The 24089-nt window shown below is 32.6% G+C and overlaps 1 protein-coding gene across 1 annotated transcript in view; it reads left to right on the forward strand.

Annotated features, from left to right (window-relative positions):
* PCDH17 (protocadherin 17) overlaps positions 1–24089 on the forward strand; it is a 101450-nt gene that overhangs the window by 16670 nt on the left and 60691 nt on the right. Inside the window, exons 2-3 of the mRNA XM_032610687.1 lie at positions 18941–18999; positions 19133–19305. Of these exons, the coding sequence (XP_032466578.1) occupies positions 18941–18999; positions 19133–19305 (232 nt within the window). The remainder of the gene's footprint in view (positions 1–18940; positions 19000–19132; positions 19306–24089) is intronic.

Raw genomic sequence — 24089 nt, forward strand, 5'->3', positions numbered from 1 at the left:
TAAATTATTGATGTTCTTTTTTGTGTAAAAACAATAAAATAAACCTCTCCACATGACTCCCTCTTTTTGTTCTTCAGGCAAGAGTGTTCTCTATTGAGATAGAGTAGAGAAAGAATCCTCCATCTGCCACTCCCGAAAATAGAATGCTTAGTTTTTTACCTCTGGATAAATCTTCTTCATATATTTATGCCTATGCAGGTCAGAGAAATAGACTAACATATCAGTTCATAACATAAGGAAGGTAAATTTATAGTTAAACTTCGTCAACAAATTCATTAAAATTATTTTCATTTGAAATTTTCCATTAAGCCTCAGTGAACCTCAGCTTTATTTAAATACTCATTGTTTAACTAGAGAAATTAAATCTCCAAGGACACATCTGTTTTTTAATAATATTATAGTTTGGGTTTTTTTGGTGAAAGCATGGGATGGTGATGGAAAGGCACTAGGGGTCAGAGAAGGAAAGGAGCTCTAATTCAATATCCCCAGGTAATATGATATAAATAATTGGAAAAAGGAGATATTATTTCAGTTGGTTAATTGTAATAAACCTATCTTATTAGAGCATTAAGGTAGAATCAACATGTTGGGAAACAGATAAAAGGTGCATGAAAGCATTTAAAATTCAATCATTATGTTTTATTGCACCTATCTGCTCCCAGGAAATGTAATTGGAAATTTGATTCATTGACCTTTAGTTGCCATTTTGGATCACAGTTCCAAAGCCTAATGTTTTCAAGTTGGACATTTGAAGTTAATTTGATAGAACCATATTCAGTACATTTTTAACCCAATTATCTTTTTGAACAAAATTTCAAAAAATAAAATCAGGCTTAGTGGGCTGGTGTGTATTTGACAAAGCCTAAGCACAGTTATTTCATCCTGAATCTGGTTAAAGCAACTAATGTTCAACTTAAGATTTCTATTAACTAGAAGGACTGGCAAACATTTTACTGTTGTTTTATTCACAAACTCCTGCTTCTCATTAATTATTTTCTGGATCTATATTACACTACATTTATAGTTACAAATCCAATTACACTAAAATTGCTTACCATGACATAAGAAAAAAGCAGTATTTAGTATTACAGGTGATTATCCTTAATTTCAAAAATTTGGGCACTCCCCCACCCCTTTCACCAACATAAGTATGATACCACAGGACCCTCTTAAAATATTTCTTATGTCTTCACTCAGAAGGGTGATATATGACAAAATTATATGCCTAACAGGAGAAATACATTATGTAAATTGATCATGATTTATTGTCAGCGTTTGTGTACTTCTCTGTGCACTGAAGTCCGTGTAACTTGGAAAAGAATCATGATTAGATGGGTGTTTCTTCAGCCTATGAGATCAGATTACTGAAATGTTTATATAGTGATGAGCCAGATGTACACAACTTAACCTTATAATCCCATTTCACAGCTTTTCCAAATACTTGGAAACTTGTTAAGTATGAAGTAGATTATTTTGGCAGCATAGTTCCATTAATAGGATTCGGATCTTCCTTATTTACAATCCAGCGCTGTTAAAATAATCTAGTATGTTAAATTGACATGGAAACTGAAAAAATAATCCATTTAAGGGCTCATTGACAGGGCAACTTTTCTCTAAAGCTTTTTATTTTATTTTTTTTATTGACCATAATATTAGAACACACATGGTGCAAGTGAATGATGTAAAAGTTTTAGATACTATTCTACCACCACTTTGGTGTGAAGCAATTAGTACTCGGATTTCTCATAATTCTATCATAATCTTGATAAGCCATATAAGACCATGGATCTGCCCTTTACAAATATTCCTTTCAGCATTATCTCAGTTGCAAGGCCTTGCATGTCATTTGACATGTGAACGTATTTTAAATGCACTCATCCTTTTTTTTTAATGAATAGAGGCAATACAGAATAATGTAATAATGTGTCATGATTTTCATTACGCTTATTTATAGGTTCTGCAGTAATAGATGGAGAGCTTATTGTTATGCCTTCAGTTTGAGCTATTTATGCACCATGCTACTAGGTGCACCATTTCATATTTTTGATGTTCTGTCCTCTCAAGAAAAAGAGTATCAGGATCCATAAATCAAATTAGACTGGGAAGAGTTTCATACTTTGTCTTTTTTATATTAAGTTCATAGTTTTATAGACTACCTGACTCTGCTTGAATAAACTCATGCTCCTTCAGAGAAAGGAAAAAACTATTTTTCAAACTATATATTACAACCTGACCCTCTGTTTTGTAAAGAAGGAAAAAGAACAATCAGTGATGAGAAAAATTCTTCTTTTTTGGGAAAATTATCTACTTTGTGTTTTATATTTACACAAAAATATGTCTAATGGACCCAAAATAAGGAGACATAATATTCTTAACATCTCTAATCATTGGGGAAAGGCAAATCAAAACCACAGTGAGGGGGCTTCCCTGGTGGCACAGTGGTTGAGAGTCTGCCTGCCGATGCAGGGGACACAGGTTTATGCCCCGGTCCGGCAGGATCCCACATGCTGCTCAGCGGCTGGGCCCATGAGCCATGGCCGCTGAGCCTGTGCGCCTGGAGCCTGTGCTCCGCAACGGGAGAAGCCACAACAGTGAGAGGCCCGCATACCGCAAAAAACAAAAAACTAAAAACAAAAACAAAAACACAGTGAGATATTACCTCGCACCCGTCAGAATGGCTACAATCAAAAAGAACACAAATAACACATGTTGGCAAGAATGTGGGGAAAAGGGTACCCTTGTACACTATTAATGGGAGTGTAAATTGTTGGAGCCACTGTGAAAAGCAGTATGGAGGTTCTATGACCCAGCAATTCCACTCCTGGTTATATAGCTGAAAAAAAAAAAAAAAAAAAACACTAATTTGAAAAGATATATGCACCCCAGTGTTAAGAGCAGCATTATTTAAAATTGCCAAGATATGGAAGCAACCTAAGTGTTCATTAACAGATGAGTGGATAAAGATGTGTTTTATATATATATATATATATATATATATATATATATATATGTATACACACACACACACATACAATGGAATACCACTCAGCCATAAAAAAAAATGAAATTTTGCCATTTGCAGCAACATGGATGGACTTGGAAGGCATTATGCTAAGTGAAATAAGTCAGAGAAAGATAAATACTGTATGATGTCACTTATATGAGGAATCTAAAAAATATAACAAACTAGTGAATATAACAAAAACGAAGCAGACTCAGATACAGAGAACAAACTAGTGGCTACTAGTGGGTGGGTGGGGGCAGGATAAAGTTGGGAGTACAATCTATTGGTTGTAAATAGGCTCAAGAATGTATTGTACAACATGGGGAATATGGCCAATATTTTGTAGTAACTGTAAATGGAAAGTGACCTTTAAAAATTGTATTAAAAAAAAAAACAAACTTACAGGTCTAAAAATAATCAAAAGGACTTGGAAAAAAAAGAAAATCACTGTTTCTACCAGGAGTGGCACCTAACCATTCTTCATGGCCGAAGATACTGAAAATTAATTTCCATATTAATTGGCACAAGTCTGAAAACAGGTATTCTGAAAAGCTAAGGAACTTGTATTTGTCAAGGTAAACCAGAGAATATTTGTCCAGAAAACCTGGCATACCCAGAAATTATTCAGATAATGACATTAAATAAATTTGTAAGAATAATTATACATTTTAATAAAATACTCATGCAAATCCCTACCAAAAAACCCACATAGAATTAGGTAACCACTAAAGAAGAGCTCTTCAAGGACAATTGATATGTAAATATGTATTGAATAATAAGATTTTTGGACCCTTATTTTTTGTGTGTGACATATTTCAAAGATGAAGTTGCTCCACTGAGACTGTGCTTCAAGACCTGTGTGGTCATTGCTGGTCTAGTGTCTTTTGGATTTCAACTACTGTACTATCAAACTGGGAATTTATAGTCAGCCTCCAGGGGTTAATTGGCTACATTTGACCACAGGGCCAGTTACTCCCTTCCTGCTTGATTTTAAGCAAGTTAACAGTTTTCTTAGAAGAAGATACTTTACCCTTGGGAAAAACAGTTATATACAAAAGGCTGATATGCAAAAATTGTTTTATTCATTAAAATAATTTCAAGTAATTTTCCAGTATATGTGACTTTGAGTTTCTCTTTTCATTTTTTTTATACTGACTATATTTTTTCCCTAATTTTAAGAGGAATTCTTACTTATTGCAAAAATTCCACTAAAAAAGCCATACCTAAAACAGTGTCCAGTATATAGTTAGAACTCATTATACACTTGTGGACTGAAGATAAAGTTGAATTTAAAAAGTTATAATTGCTTATAATTTAGAACTCAGAGGTAGCTATTGCTAACTATTTTGGTTCTGTCCACAATCCCTTCTCTAATTTTGAAATCTAAAGGACTCAGGCCTGAACAGATTTAAGGCTATTTTAAATTTTTATTTATTCCACTTAGTGTTAATATCAATATTTTTTTTACCAGAGAAATATTAATATGTTTAATTTTGAGGTGTTATACCATTCGCCGCTGGGATGAGTAATACGTGACATACACACACACACGCAAACACACACATAACTAGATTTTTACAATAAGTGGCATATACTACACAACATTGTAGCCAACTATATTTCAATTTTAAAAAGTGGTACATACAGGACTTCCCTGGTGGCGCAGTGGTTGGGAGTCCGCCTGCCGATGCAGGGTGCGCGGGTTCGTGCCCCAGTCCGGGAAGATCCTGCGTGCCGTGGAGTGGCTGGGCCCGTGAGCCATGGCCGCTGAGCCTTCGCGTCCGGATCCTGTGCTCCGCAACGGGAGAGGCCACAACAGTGAGAGGCCCGTGTACCGCAAAAAAAAAAATAAAGTGGTACATACAAAACATAATATATTAAAGCTGCTTTTTCCTCAAAATTATATAAATGTAGCATATATATCTTTCTATGTCAATGATGTAGTTTCATATAAATGGTCGAATTCTTGGCCAATTAATGGATATCTTATAGTTCATATAATTCATCCGTCTCTGACTGACGGATTTTTTACACTGAGATTCTGTTCCCAATGACTTGCTTTTAAAAAAAACAAAACAAAACTTGCTTTTCAGTCCAGAGCAAATTGCTTAACTTCTTTTTTCTGTTTTCTTATCAGGTGTAATAATATTTGTTATTCATAGGGCTGTCATAAGTGTCAAGAATGAAATATGATTGTGCCTATAAATAATATTGATGATGCTAAATTCTGAAGAAATATTAACATATTATTGTTAACAGCAAAAGACAAAATATTCTGGAGCAGTTAAACTTTAGGGTGCTGATATGTAGACATATTCCCTGTAAAAACAAGATTTCAGTTGGCCTCAACGTTAGCATTTGTACAAGAGTATAATTTTATCCCAGATTACTTATGCTTATAAAAAAGTAATTTTCCTGGAATGCAAATGTATTTTACTGTACATTTCTATTTTGACTTCTCGGAACCAGAAATGATCACTTTTGTTTTAATGTTAAATAGATATTTTAAAATGTGACTGATTTTTGATAGACTATCTTGTGAAAATTGATTTTTAGATGTCTAAACATTTTCCGGTACGCGGGCCTCTCACTGTTGTGGCCTCTCCCGTTGCGGAGCACAGGCTTCGGATGCGCAGGCTCAGCGGCCATGGCCCACGGGCCCAGCCGCTCCGCGGCATGTAGGGATCCTCTCAGACCAGGTCACGAACCCATATCCTCTGCATCGGCAGGCGGACTCTCAACCACTGCGCCACCAGGGAAGCCCCTAAACATTCTTAAACTACGAAAGTTAACTCTGAAGTTGTAAGATAGTTTTAAGTCTTCCTTTAAGAACTGTGCATTTTATGCAGGGAGATCCTGTAGGAAGAAAAACTCACAGTAGGTAGAAACTGAAGAGAATTTTCCACAAAAGAACTGTTTTAAGGCAATGAATACTAGAAAGTTAGAGACATTTGACAGCTCCTGATTTCATTTACACTTCTTTTCATGTGAGAAAATTGAAGCACAGAAATGTTACCGCAGCTTGCCAGGAATAGAGAACTAATGTCATCTGACTCAGAGTTTAGGGTTTTTACTCCTACACCAGTTGGGATATCATATTTGACATTCATTTCTATTGAGGTATCTATAGATTATGGGAACATCTTATAGCATGAAAATTGCTGCAATAAAGTAATACAACTTAGTCCCTAGACTGCAGGTCAATTTAGAAGAAAATTCTTTAAGGCTTCCACATAGGAAGCGTCAAAAACTCTGCTGGAGCCTATGTACAACATGTTGTCACAGGTTCTTTCAAATGGGAAACCAGCAGTAGTGTCAAGAGGTTCTGTAGTTGTTCCTATAGTATTTTCATTTGTAGTGAAAATACTTCCAAATTTTGGAGACTCCAGAAGCAGCCCTGGATTCTCAGATTTGATCACAGAACTGGTTTATGATTCTTTTATTCTAATCAAAATTGTCCAGTAGATGTCATTGCTTTTATTTGTGTTTAATTCAGAGCTGCCCAGTTATAGGAATAAAGCTATTCAAGGGGCTGTGACCTGGTATTAGAACTCTGTAGGGAGTGTTGATTAACAAGCATGATTAGAATGAAAATAATCTGTAAAACACAACAGACAATTATAAATAGAATAAAATAGAAAGCAAAGGACAATACACACAAAAGCAAGATGAATCATATAGTACTTGCAGGTTTTTTATTTGAAAGAGTGCAAAATGTTGAGTCAAAGTAACTCGTTCATATTACTTACTCATATTGGAACCTCCGGCTAGCCTTTCATGAATTCCACAGGCCTCAGCTTCTCCATACATAAAATAGAAACAATTATAATGGCCCCATCCAGTGAGGCTGGAAGGAAATAATACATTTGGAAGAGTTGAAATCTGTGACGACATCAACCTTTAAAATATGTAAGGAAGCACAGCAGACAGAGTTCTCAGAACTGAAGAGTTCTTTTCTCTGGGAATGAATTAGTTACTCTTATTCTAAGTGCACTCTAGAGGAACCTTGTAATACAATTCAGGAAACTTCATGCATCTGAGTGCATTTTGTTTTAGGTGTTCCCATGATGGTACTGTTTCCTCAGTTTTAAGTTGTTTGGGATTGAATATAAACATGCTATAAATCACCTAAAACCTAAATCACTTAAAAATATAAATCATTTTTCAATCAGGTACCTTCCAAGTGCATATTCTATGAGGAAATCTGTGTCCTTCAGAGGATGAAAATGACGTGTTTTTTCCTAAACCATGACCTAATTAAGCCTAGTGCATATGTAAAAATGCCTCATTACTATTTTATCTACAGGAGTGAGTAGAGTAAAAACATATTAATTATATGGTTAAGAAGTGAGACTTCATCTCTCTAAGTCAGGAGCCTGCAATTTTTTTCTTTTTTTTTTTTAAATGAAGGGCCAGGTAGTATATATATTAAAGTTCGGGGATTGTATGGTCTCTGTCACAACTATTCAACTTTGCTATTGAAGCATGAAGCATAAATAAAAGGGCATGGCTGAGTTCCAATAAAACTTTATTTTTAAATACAGAGAATGAGCCCCTTAGCCAGCCAGGGTTCACCAACAAATTTTGTAAGTCATTACTAACTGTTAATAATATTTAATTTTTTTCTATTTGAGTGTTTGCTAAAAAACTGCACTATGTAGACTTTAAATAGTTTCTAACAAAATCAAAATGATTATCTGTTATTTCAAAACCAGTTATTGGAGGAATGCTGGCTTATTGTCTCATGAAGTGATTCTCTAGATAACATTGCTTCTTTCACTAGAGGAGAAAAATTCTTAGAATTAAAGTCTTCAAGCAAAGAAAGAACTGGGGATTCTTGAATTAGGTATTAAGTGACAGTCTGATAAAGAGTAGAGATATTTCATTTCATTTTATGCTAATGTTTAAAAATATGTTAACATTAGTAAAGACACTTAACTTTATTTTAATTTCAGGTATGAACGCCAACCTGAAATAGCTATTTCCACTGAAGCATGCATTTTAAATGTGATACTTATATTTCAGAGGGAAAATGAAAAATATTCTAGTAATCTAATACTTACAGATTTGATTAATAATTAATTTTTCCTCAAATTTAGGAATTTCTTTTTCTTTTTAATATTCATTTCTGAGGACAAGTCTTCCAAATTCCTTGTATGTTATCTCCTAAATCTTCATAACTGTGCTTTCAAATTACTCTTGTTTTTAAGACAGAAATTCAAATCTAAAGGGTTAATTTTTTAATTTATAATTTTATATAATTTTTATTTTTTGGAAGGGGTTAGTAAATTATCTTTGAAACTCATGCAAAACGCTGGGGACTCAAAATTCACCCAAAGTATATACTAGTTATTGTAAAATATATTGGCTGTTTACCTGGTTGGCTGAATCGTTACTTATAAAGAGTTAAAAATTCTCTATGCTTATCAAGATTTAGAGGAAGGAAAACATTAGAAAGCTGCTGATTTATTCAATTTCACCTTGAATTCCAATTCCTCCTATTTTTTCTCCTATTAAGAATTGGAATGAACCTGGACAGTTGATGACTTGAAAGGCTGATGCAAAATCAGATAAGAAACAGATCTTGTTGATCACTCTTTGTTGCATTTGCAAAATGTAATCATTATTTAAATAATAATTGACTATCTTCTGATTAACAATTTAATATTTTGAGCAGCAAGACTGGTGAATTGTGTTTACCAAAATCAGTGCATTCATAAAGTTTTTAATTTTAGTGTATTGTGAAAAAATAAACTGATGAAATGGATAGCAAGCATACAGTTTGATTTACTTTTTAAATTAGTTATTCGTCTTTTAGGAATTTCACATGATGATCGACTGAATGTAATACCTTAAATTTGCACTTTAAAAGTGAGTGTTCAGAAATGCCTATTTTGGCAATTGATAATATATGACTATAATTATACAATTAAGTCTACTGTATGCATTAGTATATTTGATAATAAATGGCCATTATTACCTTTTTATGTTATTGACCAAAGGAAAAATCTAGTCATTAGAGTTAAATATAATATTAAGCATATTAAAATAATTTAATGTGAAAGTATAAAAGGAAAGGTAGAGTGCATAAAGAGCCATTTTGTTATTAGGGGTATAGTAGTACTATTTTGCTTAGTATGTAACAATAATTTTTAAGATCATTTCAAGGCAATTCACATTAATTTCTCATTAACTTATTTTTGAAAATATTGGTATGGATCATTATATTTCTCAGAGAGGCAGTATATCAACTGACTTGTCCTGGCAGTCTCTGGCAAGTGTTATTGTTCTACAATGAATTGGGTATATGACAAGCACTCCTATGAAAGTCAGCTGTAGTTTCTCTGTTTAAAAAAAATGTGGACAGTAATAGCATTGTGTCTCCTAGGGCAATTGAGAAGAATGAATAATAAATATCAATAATACCGCTTTGTAGATCCTAATGTAGGACAGCATACTCCAAATCTCCAAGTACAGTATAGACACAGTTATACCATTTACATATATTTAGATTCAGTGAGGTATAGTGTGTCAAGGCATGTCCATATTAGCTAAGTGAATTGGACTAAAGCTGGCTTAAATCTAAATAATTCAATTTTTTTTTAATTTCCATATGCTTAGTAGCAAGTTTCTCAAAATTAATAAAATAAGATTTTAAGGAAATATATTTTGCAGAAAGGAGTATTCAAAAGAATGTGTCACTAATTTGTCTCCCTCTTTTTTCATTCTTTCTCTTCATATGTGGAGTATTCCAGAAATTCAGGCTTGTAATGAATTTTTATTGGCAATGTATAATCTTTGAATTGTTAGTCTTAGAGGCCCAACTGCAGAGAATGTAGTTTCAGATATTCCCTCCAGGGGGAAAATCCTTCTGCATTCTTAATAGAGATGGGAAAAGAATATGGTAGGAGGAAAGCAGAGGAGAGCTTCCTAAGACTAAATGTCTAGCAAAGAGTTAGCAAGAAAACAGAAAACAACTCTAAACTTCCCCCGCCACTTGGAAGAAAAAGGGAGGACTGGGTATTGGATAGGGTTGAGATGGAGAGGCTTACCACCTTGAAGAGAATGGATTAATTAGGGATGTTGAAATTAGCAATCTTCTAGTAAGTTTGGATTCTTTTCCTAAAATATCCGCTCAAGGCATAATGTGCTGCTGTTGCTAGTGGGAAAGTACATTCAGTGGTGCCTCGTTGGCCTCTGGGCTCCACCCTTCAGCAAATATATAAAAAGAATGTGCAGCATTCTCTATTTTGTATGCTTTTATAGATAACAAATAGCTCTCATCTTACCTTTTGCGTACTTAGATTTTCTTCTTTCTTGTCAAAGATGATTTTCTTTAAGATTCACAGATTACATAATTAAATTCTGGCACACCAGTTATTACTGAACTTATCAGTGCCATTTATAAAAGGGTTTACATTTGCAAGAGGTTTTCAGATACAGCCACATCACTAAAAAAATGCATCTAAGTCATCCTAATTGGGCAGTAGACTTGCAATTCTCACTTAACAGGATATGGCTGTTCTTGTCCTCCCATTTTAACTTAATGTCAGTTTTTGCTAAATGTGGTAAGAATTTCTCACTTTTTTTCTTATACCTTTAGTACATAAGTATGGACCACACTATATTTGTATAAAATGTATTATTTTGAAAATCACTGATAAATACAGTTATTGCCATACTTCACGCACTTTAGAAATTTCAGAGCTATAGGTGCTGTCAGATAATTTTATAAGTGGTGGCTTAAAATGCTGTTGGCTACTTCAGCAATGTGGAAAGAACCACACCATATATTCTGTTGAAGACAGAGCTATCAGAAGCAATGTCGGTATGAAAAAGCTTAAAGTGAATTATTCACCTCTTAACACTCCCTTGTGTTCAGAGTGCTGCAAAGAGAATACTGTTATCAATGGGAAAAGCAGTGCCTTTGAATTAAGGGAAAAGTTCAACTTGTTTCGTTTTGTTTTCAACCCAGTGGCATCAATATATGCAATCAAACTTCTCTCCCTAATTCAAAGGAATTTTCAAAATTTCACTCCCCTGTTCCTCTGGATTAGGAAAACACTGATCATCTAAGTATAACTGAAGCTATAATGATGTGATTCAACACCATGACTACACATCCGACCCAAAATTAGTCTGTGAGAAGTTTTATCTTAATGATGACTTCAAAGAGTCAAATATACACTTTCATTTTTCTTCAATAATTCCAATTCTAGATCAATACCTCTAGAATGAAAGCTTTCTTCATATTTGTATTGCAACCTCTGGGAGAGCCTTTTTGTATTTGACATATCTGTCTGCTCTCATATATTACAAAATTATAAACAGGATGTTGACTCAAATATATAAAGCTTATACAGATAAACATAAAGTAGAAATTTAATATTAACTATATAATTGTTGAGACAGGTGCTTCTAGAACTTGATGCAAAATGCTACATCTTTTGTCCCTCATTGTCTAATCTGTTGTCAGTCTTATTCATTGTAATTTTTTTTTTTTTTTCGGTACGCAGGCCTCTCTCACTGTTGTGGCCTCTCCCGCTGCGGAGCACAGGCTCGGGACGTGCAGGCTCAGCGGCCATGGCTCACGGGCCCAGCCGCTCCGCGGCATGTGGGATCTTCCCAGACCGGGGCACGAACCCGTGTCCCCTGCATCGGCAGGCGGACTCTCAACCACTGTGCCACCAGGGAAGCCCTTATTCATTGTATTTTTAATTTCAAATATTATAGTTTTCACTTTTGGAAGTTTCATTTTGCATCTTTTGGGCCATCTATTTCTCACCTTCAGGCCCAAGATTGGGATACTGCAAGGGAGGTTCTTGGGGCTCAAAATTTGAGGCACTTACTCTCAGGGTCATGCTTTTACATTCCTGATCATATTTTCAAAATTCTAATAGATTTTAAGGTCCTTATTGGTTAATTCTGTCATCTTTTTCATGCCTGGGTCTGTTTTTATTGATGGGTTTTATTGATTGATGGGCTATAACCTAGGTATGGGTTATGTTTTCCTGGTTTACTTCATGCCTTGTAATTCTTGATAGAATATCAGATACTATGAATTTTACATTGGTGAAAACTAGAATTTTTATATTGTGCATGGTTTGAACTAAATGTGTGTTTGTGGAATGAATTTACCTGCTGAGTCTCTGTCCCAAATGTCTCCTCTTTGGTAAAGAAACAGATGTAGTAAAGCAAAATAATATCAAGAATGCCAGCAGTTTATAAACTACTGTCTTCTGTGTTTACACAACAATGATTCTGGAAATGCCAGAGATGTTTGGTTTGTCAAAATTGTTCTCTCCATAGGAAATTTCCTGACTGTCTCATGACTCTATAATGGGAAATATAAAATAATCCTGTTAAATAGAACCGAGGTATTGTACATATATTTTTCACAGTTATTGCACTAACCACAGATTGAATTCTAGAAACATTCACTTAAACAGTATCTGTGATGGTGAAAAATAACTATAGAATCCAGTTTCCTAATGCTCACAATATTTTTATCTGTTCCTTTTGCAGGGATACATTTGGAGAATAGTACTCTGATATTTTTCTTAGAAATTCTTTAGAAATGAGATTCAAAAAGATGAGGTCTTTGTTTTTGTCATCCCATAGTTATCTCATTTTTTAGAAATTCAAGTATTGTTTTACAATTTACCAGACTTTCATCCAGTTATTGTTATTTCATGATCATTACAGTGCTGCTTATAAGATTAAAAAATAATTTAAAAGTGGTAATTCCCTGGTGGTCCAGTGGTTAGGACTCTGTGCTTCTACTGCAGGGGTCCTGGGGTTTGATCCCTGGTTGGGGAACTAAGATCCTGCAATCTGTGTGGTGCAGACAAAAATTTAAAAAATAAAAAAGTAAAAAATTTAAAGTTATAACAGGAATGGTATTTTATAACTAAGAAATTTTCATATATTATCTCATATAAAATATAAAACTGCACAACTTAAATAGTATTATCCTAATTTTATCATCAAAGTTGTAAAATTATTTTGACTATTCTGTATATGCTTTGGTGCATCTTAGATGCTAATAATTTCATATTCAATGTCTTTAGTCTTTACAAGGATATTCTATTCACTTACTTACAAATGTAGAATCAATTTCATGAGGTATTCTCCAAATTAAAAAACTCACCATTTCTATGGATGGTTCTCAGTTCTTCATGATATAGCCATATTTTTTCATGCATTGAAAGAAAAAGCTACTTCTTTGCAATAAATGCAGTCTGAAATCTTTATTTAAAGTATCTATTTTATGACTGGGTAAATGAGAACTGCACACAAGGAAAACATCTTTGAAAAAATATGAAAATTGAGCTAAATAATTCATATTTAAGACGACTGTCTTATAGAGTGTTGCTTGGGTTTGTTAGTGTGGCCAAATAGAGCTTTATATCTCAAATCCATTTGTAGTCTGTCCAAATGAATATGGGATTTCTAAATAGTGTTTTGAAAGTTGGCTCTGTATAATTTTAAAAGACAAAGTTCAGAAATACTCTTTATTGAGACTAATGAAAGAATTTGTAGTTTTATAAACCTCTGTGAGACAGAAAAAATCCTCAGTGTATATGAGATGCATATGATCACCTTATATGTATGTTTGGAATTAATTTTTATTAGCAGCCAGTAAAATGAACCTTTTTTGGAATGTAGAATTCTGTATTTTTTGTTTTTTGTGATTTTTTTCATATATATCTTCATGAAACTAATACCACAACCAGGACAGTTCTATCAGTAAAAAGCTTCCTCATGCTATATCTCTATAGTCAACCTTAACTCCTGGCATCTACTGATCTATTCTTTGTTGTAATAGTTTTTGCTTTTTTGAGAAATCTTATAAATGGAATCATACACTGTGCAACTTTTTTGAGACTGGCTCCTTTCACTCAACATAATGCTTCTGAGATTCATCCAAGTTGTTGTCTCAGTAGTTCATTATTTTATTGTTAAATAGTTTTTCACTGTGTGTATGTATCACAGTCTATCTGTTCACCTATTGAAAGATATCTGGGATGATTCCAGTTTTGGCAAATAGAGCTCTTGAAATACTCATGTACAAATCTCTGTGTGATCATAGTCTTCATTTATTTAAGGTAAATACCAAATTATTGGGTTAATTTTGGTCTTTTTTTTTCCTATGAATGATACTTTTGGTATCATGTCTAAGAACTCTGCCTAAAATTAGGTCACATAGATTTTCTACAGGGTTTTCTTATAAACTTTTATAGTTTTATGTTTTTCATTTAGATCTATGGTCAACTTCAAATTTTTATGTTTTTGTTTTGTTTTGTTTTTACAAAGTGTTCATTTTTGTTGAATTGCCAAGTTTCATTTCTATTGAATTGCCTTCTGCAACTTTGTCAAAAATTAGTTGGCCATATTTCTGTGAGCTTCTGAACAGTCTCACCTGTTCCATTGATCTATGTGTCTCTTCCATTGACAATACTACACTGTCTTGATTTATGTAGCTTCATAGTAATACTTTAAATAGGGTAGTGTGATTCCTTCAAATTTAATCTTCTTTTTCAAAATTATTTTGGCTATTACAGTTCTTTGTGTTTTAAGTTCTAGAGTCCTCTTGTCTATAGCTGTAGAAAATCATGCAGTGAATATGAGTGGAATTATGTTACATGTATAGATTATTTGAGGAACATTGATGTCTTTACCATGTTGAATTTTTCAATCCATAAACATGATATAACTCTCCACTTATTTAGGCCTTCTTTGATTTATTCCATCAGTTTCTGTAATGTTCAGTATACAGATTCTGTACTTATTTTTAAAAATTATTTATTTGTTTATGTATTTGACTCTTAGGGACATATTATAAATGTATTGCTTTGGATATTTAAGTTTCCAACTAGTTCATTGCTAGTATATAGAAATATGATTGATTTTTGTATGGTGACCTTGGAATGGCAACATTGCTTAACTTATTTACTCATTCTGAGAAGTTTTATTTGTTTGTTTTTGTTTGTCTTGATTCTTTCTTATTTTCTGTTTGAACAATACTATTATCTGAGAATACAATAGCATTGTGAAAATATTTTTTCCTCCTTTTCTAATTTGTATGACCTTCCCTTATTTTTCTTGCCTTATTGAACATATTAGGACTTTCAGTGCAGTGGTGAATAGAAGTGGTGAAAGTTTTCAGTCTTTCAAGTGTGATGCTAGTTATACTCTTTTCTGATAGATGCTCTTTATGCAGTTGAAGAAGTGTCCATCTATTCCTATTTGCTGAGAATTTTTATCATTAATAGATGTTGAGTTTTGTCAAATGCTGGATACATTTTAAAATGTTCCATTTTTACTATTCTAAGAGTAAAAAAAAATCTATTTTGACTCTTTTTGCTATCCATTTTCAGATCAACTTCTCTAGATACATGTAAGTGGTCATGTCAAATTAATCTACTTCCACAAATAGAGCTTTCCCAATTTCAGGCAATGTGGTTCAGCTTCAGTAGGTGCTTTCTTTTGGTCTTTTTCAGAGACACTCGTTTTTAAAATCATGATTTTTTTTAGAGTCCTAATAAATGAGCAAGTAGTAGAAGATTGCACATCTTAGGAATAGTTTATTATTGACTACTGCTGATAAAAATTATGATTTCAAGTATCATTTATAAATTTACTACAATTTGCTGAGTACTAGAAGAGAAGTGCATAAAGATAAATAATCAAAGAAACCATTCATATCATACAGACTTTTCCACTGTGTGTTTGTTTACTTGATTACTTGTTTATTTATGTTTTCTGAACAAAAGAAAGAATATCTAAATTTTTATCTTCATCCAAAAAATAACCAAAAAAAATCGAACTAGGAATGCCATTCAGTTTTATAAGTTAGTTCATATTTAAGTGATCATTATGAGCAAATGATCATTTAAAAATACAGCAAAACATTTGTCTTTTTATTTCTGAGTGAAATAGATTAAAAAGATAATCATATCCTACAGTTTATTTCAAAGTATCTGCTTTAGAACTTTTTTGTAACTAGCCATCAATTCCAGGGATCCATTTTTTTTAAAAACAAATGATATGTTTTAAAAATAAAAGTTAATAGTTCCTATGTTCAAGTTGTGTTTGAAGGGAAAACATTCTAATTTTATCCTTGTATGAAAAAGGATAAAATTTTCAAAAGTTATATTTTAATTACTCATATGAATATTTTAATTACTCACATGAATATTTTAATTACTCTGCTGAGACCTAAAAATCTACAAGTGTCTGACATCAAATTTTACTTTCTTTCTAGACTTAATGGTTAAGAATTATAAACGTACAAGATAGAATTTGATTTTTAGAATACAGTGTTGGAAAATAGCTGAAAGCCCTTATATTCCTAAATTAAATGATGCCGTAATACATTCAGCTTTTTTGTCTATTTTCTGTTTGTTTTTCTATGTAAATACTGTTATTTTATTTCAGATTATTTGAAATGAGTTTTCAGACATCCTTGGAGCCTGGATAATGAAAATGTTATTTTCTATATTAAAACTAGTGTGTTTTTTATAGTGAATTAGTCATATGTTTATTAAAGGCCAAATGACTATTTCATTATGGTAATTATAAACAGACACAACCTCTCACATTCCTACCTATTTTAATGAATGAATGCTGACTGACAGTATTAATAAACTCTTGATACTCTGCTACTGATTAAGCTGCAGACTTCTAAAATTGTACTTTGTGAAATTCTACAATAATAAACCAACTTTCTTTAGCCTGTTTTTACCACCCTCCACCCTCATTTCTCCTCCTTTGTATATCCTTTTGTTTTTCTCTTCCTCCTCTCTTTCTATTTTTCCCTTGCCTTTCTCCCTGCCTTTCTTTCCTTTCCAAAATTCTTCTTTTCTAACTTCCTATTGTTTTCTTTCTTTCATCAGAACAATATTTGGTAGCATTACCATCACCCAGTGCTCATCAAACATGCTGATACATACATAGAAACATGCATAGACACGTGTGCACACATACTCACATATAATTTAAAACAGCTCTTCACTTAATAGGAACTTAAAGTATCTTATTTTATAAGAACTGCCCAGAACTTTGATGTTATGCAAAAAATTTTAGATACTGTCCCTATTAGAACAAGGGAAGAAAAGTTTTCCCAGTCAGTCTCCCTGTGTCTAACTGAATAGGGATCCACATCCTATGAGGTCCCACCTAATCAAAGCCATTAAAATCACAAGATTACTTATAATAGCCCTTATATTTTCTAACTAGAGTTTACACTTTCACTTTACACTTTACTTGCTCCTTAATACCCCGGATTCTGTTTTTCTGAAGTGTTCCAAGATACTCAGGCTTAGCTTTTAACTGACAACAATAATGAGTTGATGCATGTTTTTGACCAATTCAAAAAATGAACTAGATGATTTTAAGTTTAAATGTGGAGTTTCTAAGTAATTTTAGTTTTTAAAATTGGCAAAACTCTTTTGCAAACATTTTTGCTCTTGGTGTTGGTTTCCATTATTACTTTTACTAGAAGATAAAGTTATCCTTAAAGATAGATAGTTTGTTATGGAAACAATTAAGGTGCTTCACAGAATCTGGAAATTAGTAAAAACATGTTAATAAAAAATGTCTGTTACCAATTACTAGTTAAAGTGGATTAGAAGTGAGAAATTAATCTACCTTGTTTACCTTCATCTTTGCATTTATTTTGACAAAGGTCATTTGAACAACAGCAAGAAAAGATTATAGATTAAGAAATTTGTGAGGGTTTTTCCTGTCCCCCAACTTCTAAAAGACATTGAAACTTAGATAGTAGTTTAAGCTATTACTCTTAACATGTTTTTTCTAATAATAGTTTAAAAAGCCAAATAATTTAAATTATTACATAGGATAAAAAAAAGAGTCCTGTTAGTTTAAATTAGCCTTATTTATAAGGAAAATACATACTGCTCTACATTAAACCTTACCTTGGTCCCTCTGCTTCATGAATTGTACGCTCCTGTGTCACTGATACTTGCATGCTGGATGATCTTGTAGGAACCCATAGCTGCTTCAGAGCACAATGGTGTGACATGAAATGAGGAAGAAAACAGGAGAACCTTTGTCGCTGAGTCAGCTGCAAGAAGAAGTAACGTGTATGAATGTACAGTATAGGGAAACCTATGAAAGATCTACTCTCTTTTTCGCAAAAGACTCTGTTCTACGGTACAAGGAGAATTCAGTTCTATTTGGCAGACATCCACGTCAGTTTGGAAGCAGCAAAAACAGACACAAAAGCAAGCCTCGTTTCTTAGTGTCTACTCTCACTGCTTTAAGTAACATTTTAATTCTTATTTTTATTTTACTTTGTTTTTAATAACCAGGAAGTAACAGCCCTTTCCCTTGTATTGAGTACAATTTCCATAGTAGGGATGCAGATAAGGATGAACTATAGAGATGAGTCCGACCATAGGTGCCATGCCTGTATTTGTTACTGGTAAAATTTGAAGGAAAGGTTTTATATCCCTTAATTGAGGAGTGGGTGACTTTAAATGATGTTATATCAAGAAAGGCAAAGAATCCCAGCAGATGATGTAATTATGCTTAAAAATGAGTATTATTAAATAATTCACACTTTTAATATGGAGAAATTAGGTCATTTTCCCACTCCTCCCACAAATATTCAATCTTAATATCTAAGTAATGAAACAACACAGACAGTGTTATCCATCCTGGTACTAACAGAGAATGCCAGTTATAACAGGCTCATTGTTTACTTTAACAGGTAATATGTGGACCGGAATCATTTAATTGTTCTGAGTACATGATTACATGTCAGCAATTTCCAATTTAATTAAAATGTACAAATTTGAAGATTAAGGGAATTTTTGAATTATTAATCATTTTTCCACTAGGAAGTCTTGTTGCTCTGCAGGGGATTTGTCCAGTGTACAACTATACGTATTTTTTCCTTCTCTTTCGCAGACAGACAATTTTCCCGCAGAGCCCAATTACATGGGCAGCAGGCAGCAGTTTGTTCAAAGGTAAGGCCTATTAAATAACTTTCTCAGCTTCCCCATTTGCATTCATGTCAAAATTGCTTTGCTAGAGATTACACTTCAGATTCAAACTCGTAGAGACAACACTTTCTCTTCTTTTTCTTTATATGTATTTCAGTAGCTCCACGTTTAAGGACCCAGAAAGAGCCAGCCTGAGAGACAGTGGGCACGGGGACAGTGATCAGGCTGACAGTGACCAAGACACTAACAAAGGCTCCTGCTGTGACATGTCTGTTAGGGAGGCACTCAAGATGAAAACTACTTCAACTAAAAGCCAACCACTTGAACAAGGTGAGTGAAGTCTTCCAATGCTTACAAAGTGTAAAGCTTAAGCAATCATTTTAAACCTCATAGTACTAGAGTTGTAGTTTATCACCTTGGAATGGACCATTGACGATATAGCAAAAGGAGCAGCAAATTCTGAGGTTGCCCCAGACAGAAAGCAATTATTCAATACCTCAGTAACCACAGAAAAAGGAAGGCCATGGATTTTGGTCTGTAATCTTCTTAAGATGAGAACTTGCCCAAAGTCACTAGATTGTACTTATTTTTATGAACATTTTCCAGCCTTTGCTATTTTGCATTTTATTAAAGGAAAATATAGCATATGTTAGCTAGATATGCACATTTTAATATACTAATATACAGATTAAGATGAATAAATTCAACGCTTTTAGGTGAAATGAAAACTCAATTGGGATTGTATAGCTCTTATCAGTGTTGATGTATTTTTAGTGTGGATTTTAGTTTCAAGATAGTTTTTCAAGAGTCAAATCACAGCTAAGCCAGAGTTCTGGCTCCTTTTGATTTATGTCTAAGTCTTCCTGGATAGCAAATAAACATGAACTTGTTTACCCTGATAGAGTTATAAAAGAAATACTTCTTCATAAATGCATATGTTTTTTGCTAAAAGTCTATCTTCAATTTATTAGTTTGATATGCCTTTTTAAATTAATTTTGATATTTTTATTGTTTCAAACACAATAGAATATTTACTAATGATTCACCCAAAGAGAATTAAGCTAGTCTTAAGTGTGAGACTTAGATGTTGTGAATAAGCTTTTTTTATGTCCAATTATAAGAAATGAAAAGAACTGTTGTATAAATTGAATTTCAGAATTACAAATGCATATTATATTAGTTAATATTAGTTTTCAAAATATTAATAGTATTTAAATATGTTTAATATTTATTTAAATTTTTATGAGAGACTACATTTAAGCTATATGGACATATTTATGTATTCTTCTAAGTCATTTAATGATTGGTGATTCATAAAGAGTAAATTTTTGCCTCTAGTGCAGTCAGTCCTATCACATATACATCAGCAGATAGAATGCTTTTTAATTTCTCTATTCATGTTGAAATTCGAGTTCAAACACTCACACACATACATTCAATACAGAAATAAATTCATATATATATACACATATATAAAAGTTTCTGCACTAAATATAATTACGCTGGCTTAATTTTAAGGATAACCTCGCAAAAGCCTTCTTTTCTAAGTAATAAGTGCCAGATATGTCTTAGCAACTTTTTACATAACAATGCAATATTGTTTTAAAAATTATTTTAAACAAAAGCTATTTGAATACTTACCTAATATTCACAGTTCCTGCACAGTTGAATGTTTACTTGAAGTGAGTTAAGTGGTCTTGATGGGTTTGACTATGCAATATTATAATATATGAATATTTTAGGCATATTTTAAGTAATGGATTATTGGATCTTGATATGTGAATGCATAGGCTAACAGACTAATCTATGTGTGTGATAAAGTGATTTACAGGTAATTCACTGGCCACTATTTGTAAAGCTGCATAGAGTAAGTAAAGAGTTTGCATTTTGTCCTATCTTCATGAGAAACTTTGCTAATTAAAAAAGCCTGCTGCTCACTATTAACTTTTTAATTCCTTTCCATCCACTGACTGAGCAATGTATTTGATAGGAATGAAAAAAAGACCCCTATAGAAAAGTGAAATATGTGTCTGAAAATGTAGTTTATACTGAAAAGCTGTTTTTTCCTATTTTGGTATCAAAAAGTAATATCATAGAAAGGTGGCTATTGTTCTTAAAAGAAAATGTTGTTGACACATATTTTAATTAATATTACACATAAAATAATTGCTAGTCTATGAGTGAGAATGCCAATAGATATATCTCCTGTAAAACAAGTAGTTTCCACATATCCTTATTAACAAACACGAGAAAGTTATGAATCTGAAAGCCATACTTAGAAAGTAATCTTTGAATTTATAGGAGAGAGACTGACTTCTACTTTAAAACATGATTTTGACGGAGTATTTCATTGATTGATCGACAGATTTGATTCATCAATTCATTTATTTAATAAATATTTATCAAATGCTTTCAATATGTAAGGAAAGTTAGATTCTTTGGGAACATCAGAAATAAATTTGACTTGAAGCCTGCCTTCAAGAAACTGTATGTAACTAGTTGGGATGGGAGACCTTTCTCTGTTTGGCTCTCTCTCTCTCTCATATCTCCTCTCTCATCTACCTTTATCTGCCATCTATCTCCCTATCTATCTCTCTGTCTACCTCCAATCTGTCTTTTTCTCTCCATCATCTAGACAATCTTTTTGTCTCCCTCCTTCCCTCTCTCTCTCTCTTTCTTTCTTTCTTCTATGTATATTATGCATACATCTATCTATCTACCTATCTAGATTCAGAGGAGGAGACTAGTATTTATTGAGTTTTTCCTACTTACCATAAACTGTGCCAACTTCATTTCAACATTAACATATTTAACCTGCAAACTCTAAGATAGTTATCATTTTTATCTTACATGTAAGAAAACTGAGCTTATGGGAAATTTATTAACCTGCCAAGCAGGTTGGAATTTTATCTTAGGTCCAGATATGCCCAAAATTTGTGTCTTTTCTGTACAACTTTATCCCCAAATGGGAGAATTAGCTCAAATATATTTTCTGATTCATTGCTATGACTAGATATCAAATAAACATTGAAGGATAAGTTAAAACTTAAGTTCATGTATGCGAACCTTGAGAGAAAACATCAAAATAGGTTATATTCATTGAATTATTCAGTGGTTAAAACATAATATCCTATTTAGTTTTCATTGCACTTATAGATAGGTGACTACTGTTACTCTCACATTTAATAGTTGTTAAGAAATTTTCTCAATGTTCTGTGCTATAAGTAGTGAAGTCAGCATTAGAAATAAAATAGCATGCCTTCAGGGTCTGCCCTCTTAACCAATGCTTTATACTATTCACATAATGAATTGTTTACTCAGAAAAAAAAAATTAAAATGTTTGAAGAAGCAATCAGCCATTGTCTTGGTCAATGTCCTCTATTAATTTATTTGAAAAGCATCATGAGAGCCAATGCCAAATTAATTTAATGCACACCTACAAAGAATAATTTTCTTTACAGATGAAAGAAGATGACAGCCATATTCAAATAATTATCTCATGTCCAAGTTTCATATGTTAACCCTAATTTTTAATGCCTTTTAAAATATCCTAAAAAACATAAATAAATTTCCTTTAAAGCAAAAGCTAAACAAAAAGAAACCTGTTTATCAGTCTTTTGCTTGTCCTAAAAATTTATAGTAGTGCCTTAATAGTTTTCAATTAAAAAATCAGTAACAAAATTATATTTTATATTTTTATTAGTTTAATTGGCTTCTTTTCCTGTTTAAATTATCTCTATTAAGAAAAATAATGTTCTATTTTAAATTAAAATACTTCTTTAAGTTAGAAATTAAAATAAACTTTAAAAATAGTCTTCATATTTTCAATGGAACTTTCTATGCTAATAATGATTTTCCTTTGCAAATAACTTAGTCCATTTGAGATTTTTTTTATTAGCTCAATTTTTACTGTTTTTCTTCTCTTTTGTGCTGTTAGATTTTTTCCATTTGTTCTGTTCCTGATATTTGTGTATTTTTGCTATCATCAGTTTAAGCATCCCAAATATACAGCACTAGTATATGTTGCCCATTATTTTAGAAAAAATATTTTAAAGGATTCAGTAGTTAAATGAAGGTGTGATGTACTGCACTACAGCTGAAGATAGCTTTAAGGATTTTATATTAATAAAACCTATAATAGAAAGAGGTTATTTTAGCTTCTCTTAGTGTGATTAAAAAAATCTCAAAGAATGTTCTTTTTCTATTTGAGTTCAGTTTGGTGCTCTGCCTCTCTGTTTGTCAATTAGATTTTTCCCCATACATTCCCCATCAAATATTAAATGTAGGTAGATAGGTTAGTGGGGAGAGAGAGAGAGAGGGAGAGAGGGAGATAATAGGTAAAACAATCCATATGTTTTGGAATGTGTATGGTGCCATAGTAGCAAATTCCTTAGAAAGGCATATATATATATATATATATATATATATATATATATATATATATATTTCTATTTAATAAGTCATTATTTATCAAAAAATGACACAGAAAATTGACCAAAATACATTTCATCTTATTCTTCTGATTTTATATTTTGGAATGACAAAAACTAATTTATATCAAGAACTAATAAAAATACATTATGTTACTTCTGTAAAGAAGAGTCACATACAGTTTTATAAAGAACAAAAGTCTTTCAAAAATTTTTGCAGGTAAATTACTCTTTATACCTCAGAATACTATTTATACTTTGACTTCTTTATTTCTATCCATCAGAAACCTTGTAGAGTATTTTGATTGTTAGCAATAAGTGTTTTGTTTTTCTTTTAAAAGACTTAATAAGCTTTCCCCAAAATTCAGTAGTCTCTGTTGATTCCCAAATAATAAATGTGCAGTCTTTATAAATGCTGACTGGCAATTTTTCTGAGCTTGTTATTGATAGCTGTGTGACTGTTCTCAATTTTCCAAGGATAATCAGTCTTCTGACATCTTTATAATTAACTGAAACTAAGTCTTTGAATTGAGCTCTGAAGCTAGTGGAGTAGCATTGTACATCGTGAGTACTCACATCCTGTGCTAGAGATTGCAGTGGATGCATCACCAACACAGGATGTAATGCCCCGTGGGGGCCAGATGTTGGTCCCTTCCCTGGTGACTGGATTCCAGGACATTTCTG

Source organism: Phocoena sinus, chromosome 18, assembly GCF_008692025.1.
Source record: "Phocoena sinus isolate mPhoSin1 chromosome 18, mPhoSin1.pri, whole genome shotgun sequence".
Lineage (NCBI taxonomy): Eukaryota > Metazoa > Chordata > Mammalia > Artiodactyla > Phocoenidae > Phocoena > Phocoena sinus.